This window comes from Schistocerca piceifrons, chromosome 3 (assembly GCF_021461385.2).
Source record: "Schistocerca piceifrons isolate TAMUIC-IGC-003096 chromosome 3, iqSchPice1.1, whole genome shotgun sequence".
NCBI lineage: Eukaryota > Metazoa > Arthropoda > Insecta > Orthoptera > Acrididae > Schistocerca > Schistocerca piceifrons.
The window spans coordinates 350,375,402-350,387,705 of NC_060140.1; the positions used below are offsets into that span (position 1 = coordinate 350,375,402).

A 12,304-nucleotide genomic window follows, 5' to 3' on the forward strand; every position below is an offset into this window, starting at 1 on the left:
TGATCTTTTTGATTTAAAACACAATTAAAATCACCTCCAAGTAATAACTGTCTTGGCGATTTCCTTAACAAGTATATCAAGTAATCTTTGAAGAAACGTGCCCTGTCAGTTCGATGAGAACTTCCTGAAGGGGCGTACAAGTTGATGATAGTCACATCATAGATATTCAGTCCTATTCCCCTTCCGGACTCCAGTCGTTCCACCTCGCTTACTGTAATCCCTTCCCTCACCAAAATAGCTGTACCAACACTTGTTTCGGGAGACACATTTATGTAAGTGACAAAACCGGGATATTACCAAATTCGAAATTAGAACTTCTTGTAACAGGGCAATATCAGTCGCGGATTCGTACAAAAATTCCTTAAGGGCCGATAATTTCAAACCGGTCGTGATTTTATTTATGTTTATAGTGGTGACAGAATAAGACTGCGTCATTGTGCTGTCACTATGTAGTTGTTTTCATGAACTAATTTAGTTTACTTTGGTTCAGGGTTCAGTTAAGCTGTAACAGTTTTCTCGGAAGGCTGAACGTGGAATAACACTTCAATCAGTTTATTAGTTACTGTCTCGTTTTTTTCTACTTCTGATGTTTTCTCTTGTACCGCAAGCAGACTGATTTCCTGGTAAACTTTCTGATTTTTCCTCCAGTGATTCGTGTACGACCGTTTCGGACTGAACATTCTTTGGGCTTGGGTCGCCCCTACCGGATTTTCCCTTCCCTTGGTTACGAGCTACATTCTCATTTGGTTGCGTCGGTATTTTACTTCGCGGCTTATCTGGAGCAGCAGCAGCAGACGCTTTAGCAATTTCGGTTGCCGGCGCCTGCCCTGAGGTGTTGACCGTGATTTCAGTTTGGCCACCACTTCCCCGTTCTTTATTAATTTCACTCACTTTCTGATCGAGGGAAACAAATGGAGACTGCAGTTTTGCAACCTCTCCCTAAATTTGTTTATTAACAGATAGATTCTGATCTTTGCAATCGGCTACTGCACCTGTTGTTTCTTGCAAATTAATGCTGCTTAGACCCCCTTCATTTTCTGGTACCGTATGTGTATTATCTTTCTGTTCATTAGTTTCCATTCGCTTTTTGCCTTCAGGTTCCTCTGCCTTCTCATCGCACTGTTTTTGCTTGCGAAGTGAGGGAGTGGGACAAGACAGCTCGTCCTCTGAACAACTATCAGATATCTCCAGAGGTCGTTTTTTCGGTTGCGTTTCAGTTTCACGAGTAGTGGCAACAGGGTTTCCATTTGTTGTTAACGGGGGAAATTGACTGTTATCGTGAAGGGAGACATCAGCTTGGCCCGCTGCGTTAACATCCTCAATCAGTTTTTCCGGGCTATTCTTTGGTAACAGATCATTTAAGGTAAGGTTCTGACGCTGTATCAAATTACTTTTAAGAACAACAGTTCGCCACTGACATTCCTGTCTGAAGTGGCCGGTTTTGTTACATATATGACATGTAGGTTCCTGACCTGTATGAACAATTTGTGCCTTATACTCACAAATAGTTATGTGAGACGGAATATTCGTCTTAACGTCCATCTCTACAAAGCCGACCCCGTTAAAACACTGCAGTTTAAAGCGAGGCGACCATCTTTCATTTGCAATTGATTTAACGTCTCCGTAGTTTGAAAGAGCTTCCTTAATCTTATCATTTTCAATTTCAATGGGAAGATTCAAGACACGAACGGTTTTGTAATGATGTCCGCTCTATAGATGGAAACCTCACTTTTATAACCATTTCTATGCACAAAATCTACTTCATAGTCCCACTTTCGTAACACTTTATCAACAGTCGAAGCACTGATTAAGTTGACAAAAACACAGTATTTTTCCTGATCCAGTTGCCAGGTATGAACGGTTTCAGAATTTAGACGAATTACCTGTGTAATCCAGTCATCTATTTCCAGGGATGTCGGCTGAACAGGACGGGATTCCTTGTCAAAAGCAAATACCAGAGTATTCTTCCTGAGGTTTGTAGCCATGGTTAATCCAGCGAAGCAATTTCGCTTAAACAACCGAAATTCCAAGTAGCAGCAGCAAGACCGGAAAGAGCGATCAGATCACAAGGAACAGGAACGGACACGGAGATTAACGGACGAACGGCTCTCGGCCACTCCGACCGGCCCATTCGAAAGACATTTTGGAGACAGTTTCACATATGCAGTTAAAATGTCGCTACAAAATTATATCATTTGTGACACACAGTTTAGGAATATGACGTCATTAAACTCTGAGATGCGCGAAAAATTGCCGCGTAATGCACGACCTTTAAATTTATTACTTCTTTGCTGCTAACCCTATCTGCAATACATTACGCAGGCAGCGTCCACATACGCCAGTGAATGTATGTCAAAATCATATCATAATATCAATGTACGACACATACTTCAGGAGAAATGACGTTTTTAGCGTTAAGCACTTTGAGAACGAAACTGCAGGGCAATATTCACTAGCGGTACAGGTGAAATATGCGTTACAAATATGTGTGAAGTACGAGGGCTGTTCAATAAAGAATGATCATAATTTTTTGTGGTTATAATTTCTCGCGTTAAAATTTAATCTTACGATTTTCAGTTAGCTTAATGTGCAACAAATACGCCGTAGTAATTCCATTGTTGGGACTCCTGTCTCCCGCCTGTGAGAGGCAGGCAAGGTCAGACACGTTCAGTATCGCCTACCGTTGCAATGAAGGTAACACGCGAGGAACAATTCGCGGCTTTGAAATTCTGCTTTCGTCTCAACAAATCGTTAGCTGAGGCCTATACAATGTTACAGGAGGCCAAAGGAGAGTCTGTTCTTCCCTACAGCACAGCTCAAAGGTGGTTTAAAATGTTTAAAGAGGGGAGACAATCAGTTTAAAAGGAAGTTACTGGTCTTACGGAAGAAAACCTCAACACTGCTGCTGTCATTGTGAGAGAGGATCGACGAATTACTTAAGATCACTTTCTGAAATACTGAACATGTCATTGGGTGCCATCCACACGTTGGTGACAGAAAAATTACACATGACACATGGTTGCCCGCGATGGGATCCAAGATTGTTGATTCCCGAACAAAAGTACATTCGCGTGCAGGTCTGCATGTAGTTAAAGTTGATGTTAGAGGAAGATCCGGAGTTTCTTTCAAATGTAATCACTGCTGAGGAAACCTGGCTACATAATTTCGATCACCAACCCCCAAAAAAGCAAAAGTGATTACTTCTGTTGGGAAAGTTATGGTCATCTCGTTCTTTGATATTCGTGGGATGGTTTATCAGCATGTTGTACCTGCACACACATCAGTAACTGGACAATACTACAGGGATGTCCTGAAAACATTGCAAGTCCATATCAGGTACAAGAGGCCACATTTCCGTGAAGCAGGCTGAATGCTGCACCACAATCATGCGTGGCCGCATATTGACAATTTTTTGCTGAATCTCTTGCAAAAATCAACGTGAAGTGCATTCCTCACCCTCCATAAGGTCCGGATTTAGCCCCATGTGACTTTTTTCTATTCCCTAATATGAAGAAACGCCTTCTTGGGAGGCATTATCAATCATCAGAAGCAGTGGTGAAGGCTGCGGAGACGATTTTGAAGGCCCTCACAAAAAATGTTTTCCAGCTTGTGTATGAAGACTGGCAGGAACGCTGGGACAAGTGCATCGCATTCGCGGGAGACCACTTTGAGAAGGATCATAAAAATTCTGAGGATGAGTAAAGATACGTTGTCAAAAAAAATTATGATAATTCTTTATTGAACAGCCCTCGTATGTTAAATATGTGTGACATGTGTATATGCGGGCAAAGCGACGGATAAAAAACTCCTGAACTCCTAAATAGATTTCAGACAAACATGATACACATATTATTTACTATCTGGAATGAAATACTGTGGAAGTAAGAACCAACAACCTCCTACTGGGGCAGTGGTGAATACAGAAAAACCTCAAGGTGGGGGCGCTAAACGTATCTTGAGCTACCTTTACTTTTACCCTAATAATAACAATATTTTTATACAGAAATTACTATAAATTACTATTATTAATACTTCACAGTCAACTGATCACTCTCACTCTTGTCTAATCTCCACACTTGCACTTGCTACAAATAGGACAATTTACCTCTACATTCTTCAGTCTTAATATTTCTGCTTCTGAACGTAAACTAACTTCCTATTCGTCGAATAGTTCGTATTTATAACGCTATGTATCTAAGGTTCTCTGCACAAGAAAATAGTAGAATATTTGCGACTTTTCTCGAACAAATACCAGACAGAATAACGTAATGAGATCACTAGAATGGCTGCGACTTCTTTCGCAGGTATGTGTTAGCTCTCTATGTGCCAAAGATAAACGTATAAAATATGATGATGACGCGCGTGATACATAGGAAAATACAACTACTCGGTTCAGTCGAGTCGACCGACGAAAGATACGAACGAATAGAGTGCGGGCTGACTGGCGGGAGCGGGAGGGCGGCAACGTGGGCGGCCCCGCAAAGGGGCGGCGCGCGCCTCCCACATGGATCCGCCACTGTACTGGGGTGGGGTTGATAATGTGGAGAGAGAACAGGGGAGGAGGAGATGGAAAGAGGAAGGAGGAGATGGACACATATTTGATGGAGGAGGAGATGGACAGATGGGAAAGGATCAGATGGGTAGAGGGGGGAGGAACAGATGGACAGAAAAAGTGGGGAGGAGCAAATACAGATGGATAGAGAGAGGATGGAATAGCAGATGAATAGAGAGAGGGGCGGAAGAGATGGACAAAGACTTGGGAGTGGATGAGGTAGATAGAGAGAGGGGGAAAAGGGGATGGACATAGAGAAGGCAAAGGAGACAGACGGAGAGAGAAGGAAGGAGGAGATAGACTAATAGAATTGGAGTAAATACATGATCAGACAATGCCAGAGTATTAAATAAAAGCCAAAGATACAAAATTAATTGATTTGATAGCAAAGAAACAAGTGGCAAAGTGTGCATAAACTTTCTTGCTTTTGCTTGTGACTTTTTCCCGCAGTGACGCAGGGTTGGCATGGTTAATCGGATTTGGCAAGGTTAATTTAAGGGGTGGCCGGATGCCCTTCCTGCCGCCAGCCCGTACCCCCCGGGACGAAATTAGTGTACCCCAACTGTCTGTGTCTAGTGGAATCTGTGGAATAGTGCGAATGTGTTCAGATATCTGCGAGCCGTATAACTGAGGCGGGACATAGGGACCAGCCTTGTATTCACCTAGTGGGATGTGGAAAACCGCCTAAAAACCACATCCAGGCTGTCAGGCACACCGGCCTCAATCGTTAAGCCGCCGCACAGTGGGTCAGAATCCCAAAAAGCTGGTCAAAATATAAGTAGTTGTTCAATTTGTACCAAACTTAGTACGTAAGGGTTTACGGAGTTTCTGATTAAGAATATGATGTCAAAAAGTGAAAAAAAACAAAATGGCGGACCCAAGATGGCAGGCTCTATGTACACTACTATCATTTTTTACGTATAAAAGTAATTTTTAGGGAATTATCGAGGTTACTGATGATGACAGAGTTCAAAAAATTTAAAAATGGTGGATCCAAGATGGCGGTCAAAATCTATGTCTTTTTATTTATTTTTAATTATATATTTTTATTCATATAAAAGTCATTATTTAGGGGTTATTGTAGTTAATGCTTAAAAAATAAACCAAAAAAGTGGAAAACTCGAAGAAAGGACCAAATATAGGTTACAAGATGGTGTAAAATATTACAAAAAAATATTTCATTTTAATTACAATTATTTATTTTGTAAATTTTTTATAACTTAATTTACAAGTTTTCATTTTCTTATTCTTTTTCATCTTCTGCTTCAACTGAATCGTCATCATCCTCAAACACTGTTTCCTCATTACCTGCATCTGCATCTGAATCTTCATAGTCTTCCGCCACAGGAACTAAGAGGGCAACGGCTTCTGGCGACAAACTCTTCAGTTTCTTCGGCGAAGATTTGCGTAAGGAAGAAACGTAGGGGTCTGTCGTTGCCAACAATCTCCTGAACACGTCTTGCATAGTCTTAACTCTTGAAAACTTTCGAGAAAAACTCAGTCGATATTGCTTTATCAACTTATTGGTTGATTCCTGAGCATCCTCCGATAGTTGACCGATGGGTAAAATGGCCGAAGAAATAATGTCTGGACCGTGAATCAACAATCTATGGACTGCTGTTGGCATGTTGTACCAGGGGTATTCTTTCACGTAGTTCCTGGCAGTTGCTAAGGCGTATGCTCGAAACTTTTCAACGTCGATCTGACGTCCGCTCGAAATCGTCTGCAAAATTATATGGAAACGGTGGATTAGTTCTTCGGAAACTCCAGTTATCAGCGCTAGTGTTGGAGTGTTTTCAAAAAAACGTCGAGCGGTGTTTCCGTCATTCATACTGCCAAACCCTTGTTTCGGCATGTCAATTACAATTCCAAGCTGCTCTTTGAAAGCTTTTTGAATGTTGGCTTTCAGTATTGCTTTTTCCTCTTTATCTTCTGCTTCACGTGCCTGTCACTTTTTTGTTTTCATTTGGTATGCCAAATGAATACAACATTCAAAACATCGAATCCAGGCGTGAAGAGTTGATAGACCGTACTGCAGATAATCGGCGGTAACTTGTTTTTTCAAAATATGGTCAATGTTATTAAATTGGGCAGACGTAGCCTTGCAGAGATAGCACCGTTGCGCAGATTTCGTGTTGGTGATAGCATTGCACACTTTACCATCTACCATGGTCATGCTTAAATTGTATTTAATGAAAATGTCTTTCCCATGAATAACTGTTTCGAATGATTGGAGTTGTTCGATCTGTTTGTCGTAATACGCTTTCTCATTTTAAGACGTTTGCTCTGTTTCCTTTGTAAATTCTAACTTCAGTGGTCTGCAAAAGAGGGTTGAAGACGGCTTCGGATTAATCCATAAGATCTTTTCTTCTTTAGTTTCTTCATTTACACCAGCAAGTTTCAGTGGAACAAGCGAAGTGAAAAATAAAGTTGCATCTGAAATACTCGAATCTGAAAACTTCATTTTATACATGCTTTGCCCGGAGGTTCCGTCAAAGCCCCACTTACAAATAAGGGCCATATTAGACATTTCCGAATCACTCATGTGTAAAATATCGTCTCGTTTCAGCAGTAGAACACGTTGAACAGTGTGGTCTAACAAAGCTTGCAACCGTACCTCAGCTTTTGATTCAGTAAAAGTGAGGGTTACGTCTGGAGGGCAGCAAGCTTTTTTTTGCTACCAAAACAGCTGAATACGGTGGATATAGTGTGTTTAAGCCTTTTCCTTTAGCCCCATTTCTCAAATGCTGGTAAGATTCTTTTGACAATTTCAAGTCGAAAAGGAGTGCTAGACCTTCATTTGCATCATATGAGGATGGCGATGATGTGAAAATCGCAAGCCTGCCTTGTATTTTTTCACCTTGGATGGACTTGAGAGTGTGACGTCTTTCACAATCTTCGCAGCATCTGGGTGCCCCGAAGATCGAAGACTGATTTGCGCGGCGAACGATAATTCGACAGGACTGAACTTCGTACGAATCTCCTCAGTTCTCCTTCTTTTAGACCTATCAGATAATGTTTCAAATTTTGTGGCAGGTCGGCCTGTTGATTTAGTCACACTATTGTATTTAACCAGGTTTCGTTCTTCTTGAAAAAATATCCTTGTCGCCGAGTTGCTTCCTTATACTTGCTTCTTAACTTTGTTAACAAAATCGAAATGGTAGGCCTCATATCATAGGGGATTTTAATTGTATGTCCACTTTTTTCTGTCAACGACCTTTCCAAATGTTCTATGACCCCTTCCAAATCATTTGACAAATACTCCTTTGTTATTAGAAAAATATCTTTCCTCGAAAATCCGATTCTGGAATATGCTGGATCACATGAAACTGAAATTAAAAAAAAAATCTGTGTTACACTTTTCGTCATTTTTCTAATTATTTTATTCTTTACAATGCTTCTACGTGTCGATTGTAATTTAAATTGTGCAAATAAAACTCATAATTAATTGATTCTATTGTCATTTTTGAAGATGTCTGAACAATGAAATTTTGCAAGTGTCGCTTAAAACGTGGCTCAAAGCCAGAGTCGCAACTAGTTGCAGGATTTGAAGTTTAATTTACAAAGGTAATAATATATACTTGCGTACACAGCGCAAAAGAAAGCGGAATGTCGTGGAATTCGTAACTTATCTCTATTTTTAAGCGCATTTTACGATTTTGTCATTCATTTCCCTGTAGTACGTTAATTGAAATGTAAACGTGCATAATTGATGATTTAATAGTGATATAAGTGTTTTTTCACTAGTACATACCTCCTGGAATACATTCCATATTGAAAGTATTGGTTTCACTTGCACAAAACATAAATAACTTCCTTCAACAACACGACTGTTTTTGTAGCCTGGCCAGCTGCGCACACACTAACAATGAACTGCCGCATTTGACCTGAGATATTACAGAACAAATGAACATCTGGTCGTCCGCACAGCCGGCATTCAGTTGTCCCAGCATTGCTGCTGCCAACCTGACAGTCCAAAATCCCCATCTTTCAATTTTTTTTTCCTTTTTGGCCACGTTTTCAAGATTCTGGCCCACTGAGCGCCGGTTGGATTCGATCCGGGGCCCGCACGCCTACCCGACTCCAGGAAGCAGCGCATTAGCGCTCACAGCTAACCTGGCGGATAAGGTGTAATTAGATGAATGACGAACACTAACTATACTTAAATAAAGTTTATTCAGCACTTGCACATACAAGAGCGAGGAGTGAACTGCCTCCGGCCAGAACACATATGGTATATGTAAAGTTACAGAACATTCCAGTACAATGTGTTCAGGTAGGTTTTGAACTCACGCCCCTCCATGCCACAGTCTAGTATCATAACCACTACATCACGCTGACTGTGCTACTCAGATCATTCCTCCCGAAGGGGGCGAGCTGGCAGCAGCTTAGTATGCCGCTCTTCAACCTACAGACTTTGTTGAAAAGATGAAGAGAATAAATAATACAAACAGGCGGAGTAACATCGCGAAAAAAAAATCGTGGAACTTAAAACATAGAACAAAGGGAAGATGATGCTAATAAAAATACATACGAACCAGACAGGTAAAACAATAGACAGACAATTAAAAAACACGACGACAGTCTGGTCAGCTCCTTCTGCGACAAATATATATATATATGTATGTATGTATGTATGTATATATATATATATATATATATATATATATATATATATATTACAAACGTTGTTATCAAACACCTCGAAAAGTAGTTGACTGGTTGACTGATTTACTTCGAAGTTCTTGGCCGATTTATTTCAAATTCCTACATTCAGGTAAAAGAATGAAGGAAATTAATGAAAAATTAAATTCCTACCAAACGAAATATATCGTGGTTTACTGCATATAATTCCTGTAGCCAGAATGAATTACAGGGGCAATACCCGTCTTCAAGATAGTACCATCGGAGTTCACTAGGTCGCGTGGCGAGCGAAAGCCGAAGAATTTGACAGAAACGTGATCGCAAACTTTTATTAATTGATTGATTGCTGTTGTTACAGATGATATATACCCTAGAAGATATTTTAGTCCGTGTTTCACAATTATTTTTACTGTTAAAATCCACAGTACTAGGCTAACGCTACGACAGGTCGTGGAAGCAGTACCAACAAAAGTCACTAGATCGGGAGCCGATCAAAACATCGAGCAGAACCCGAGATTTCCAGAACTGTAACGTGAACTTTTCTCCCAAAATATAAAAAGATGAGATCGCAAATTGTAATAACACATGACGTAACTAATCATCTTTCCATACAGGTGAAGATGTATTCATCCGTCACATTCCATTGACACCCAGTGATTTAAATCTGGTCTTCGATTCAAAGCGATTGCAGTGTCCCATGTGGCTTGTATTCGCTATGAGTGCCAACATGGCACAGGGCCGATCATTTTGTTGCAGGTATTAAACATCCTGGGCGATGCCGAGCACTATAGCTATGTAAGACACACGAGAAATACAGTACGTTTAAAGCATACTTACGTCGAATTCGCCAGAATCTATAATCGACGACAGTTCGCTGAGCACGGTTTCGGCTTCGAGCCAGGGTATGTAGTCCATCTCCTGCGCTAGGTAGGACGTCAGGTTGAGAAGCGTGTCGAGGGGCAGCAGGTCGGCCTCCACCAGCGCCCTCGCATCGTCCAGCAGCAGAGCGCGGTTGACGGGCGGGATCACCTCGTGGTCGCTCAGGAGCTGCTGCACCAGCAGAGCCCAGTTGTCTGTGTCGTACTGCACTCGGTAAAACCCTGCGTACAACATTGCGCGTGTGTTACCTCCCATGATCGGCTTTAGCAACCACTATACACTGAGGTGACAAAAGTCATGGCATAGCGATATGCACATATACAGATGGCAGTAGTATCGCGTTCATTGGAGGACACGTCATTTGCACTCAGGTGACTCACGCCAAAAGGTTTACGACGTGATTATGGCCGCATGACCGGAATTAACAGACTTAAACGCGGAATGGTGGCTGGAGCTGGACACAGGAGACATACCATTTCGGAAATCGTTAGGGAATTCAGAATTCCGAGATCCACAGTGACAAGAGTGTGCTAAGAATACAAAATATCTGCGGTTACCTTTCACTATGGACAATGCACTGGCCGATGACCTTCGCTTAACCACCGAGAGCATCATGTTTGAGCAGAGTCGTCAGTGCCAACAGACAAATAACACTTCGTTAAATAGCCGCAGAAATCAATGTAGAACGTACGACGAACTTATCCGTCAGGGCAGTGCGGCGAAATCTGGCTGTACCGAACGATGGTGTCAGTAAACAGACGGGTGTGGCTTCGCTAACAGCACATCACCTGCAGTGCCTCTCCTGATCTCGTGAGCAAATTGGTTGGACCCGATACGACAGGTCATACGAGTCCCGATTTCCTTTGCTAAGAGCTCATGGTAGGATACAAGTGTGTCGCAGACTCCACGAAGCCATGGATCCAGGTTTTCAACAAATCACTGTGCAAGCTGGTGCTGGCTCCATAATGGTATGGGCTCTGTTTATATGAAATGGACTGGTTCCTGTGGTCCAAGTGAACCGAGCATTGGCCGGAAATGGTTATTTTCCGCTATCTGGAGCCATTTGTGGACTTTATGTTGCCAAACAACGATGCAATTTTTATGGATGAAAATGCGCCATGTCACCAAGCCACAGTTGTTCATCATTGGTTCAAAATGGTTCAAATGGCTCTGAGCACTATGGGACTTAACATCTGAGGTCATCAGTCCCCTAGAACTTAGAACTACTTAAACCTAACTAACCTAAGGACATCACATACAGCCATACCCGAGGCAGGATTCGAACCTGCTATCCTAGCGGTCGCGAGGTTCCAGATTGTAGCGCCTAGAACTGCTCGGCCACCCCTGCCGGCATTGTTTTGAAGAACATTCTCGACAAATTGAGCGAATTATTTGGCTACCCAGATTGCCCGACATGAATTCCATCGAACATTTGTGGACATAATCGAAAAGTCAATTCGTGCACAAAACACTGTTCCGGCAACACCTTTGCAATTACGGACGGCTTTGGAGGCATCGTGGCTCAGTACTTCTGGAGGGGACTTCCAGCTGCTTGTTGATTACATACCACTTCTAGTTGCTGCACTACGTCATGCAAAAGGAGGGCCGACACTATCACATGACTTCTGTCACCTCGTACTATGGCGAAACACAACAATTTTATTGCCAGTAAACAATTTTTTTTGCAGATTTCCACCTGTTAGAATAATACGGCCTACTTAAAAGTCTGAATGATAATTAAGGGGAGTTGGAACGCCCTTTCCAGACAATGTTAAATTTAGTGACTTGGCTTCCCTGTATTTCACGATCCACTGCAGCCATAGACATGAAACTTTCCAGGACATTAAACTGTATGTTCTGAGCCTACTGAACTACAACAATTGCATTTCAACCACTGATTTCGGAAATACAGTTTTTCAACTACACGATTAAAATTGTTTGTACTTTTTTGTACGTTGTCCTATATAATTTTAATTATACATGTTGTTGTTGTTGTGGTCTTCAGTCCTGAGACTGGTTTGATGCAGCTCTACCCTGTCCACGCTTCTTCATCTCCCAGTACCTACTGCAACCTACATCCTTCTGAATCTGCTTAGTGTATTCATCTCTCGGCCTCTACGATTTTTACCCTCCATGCTGCCCTCCAGTACTAAACTGGTGATCCCTTGATGCCTCAGAACATGTCCTACCAACCGATCCCTTCGCTGGTCAAGTTGTGCCACAAACTCC

General features: G+C 41.9%; 1 protein-coding gene across 1 annotated transcript in view; it reads right to left on the minus strand.

Moving 5' to 3' along the window:
• Positions 1–5,795: 5,795 nt before the first annotated feature.
• LOC124788655 (aminopeptidase N-like) overlaps positions 5,796–12,304 on the minus strand; it is a 94,435-nt gene continuing 87,926 nt past the window's right edge. The window contains exons 12-13 of the mRNA XM_047255932.1: positions 10,034–10,296; positions 5,796–6,035 (exon numbers count right to left, since the gene is read on the minus strand). Coding sequence (XP_047111888.1) covers positions 5,796–6,035; positions 10,034–10,296 — 503 coding nt within the window. The remainder of the gene's footprint in view (positions 6,036–10,033; positions 10,297–12,304) is intronic.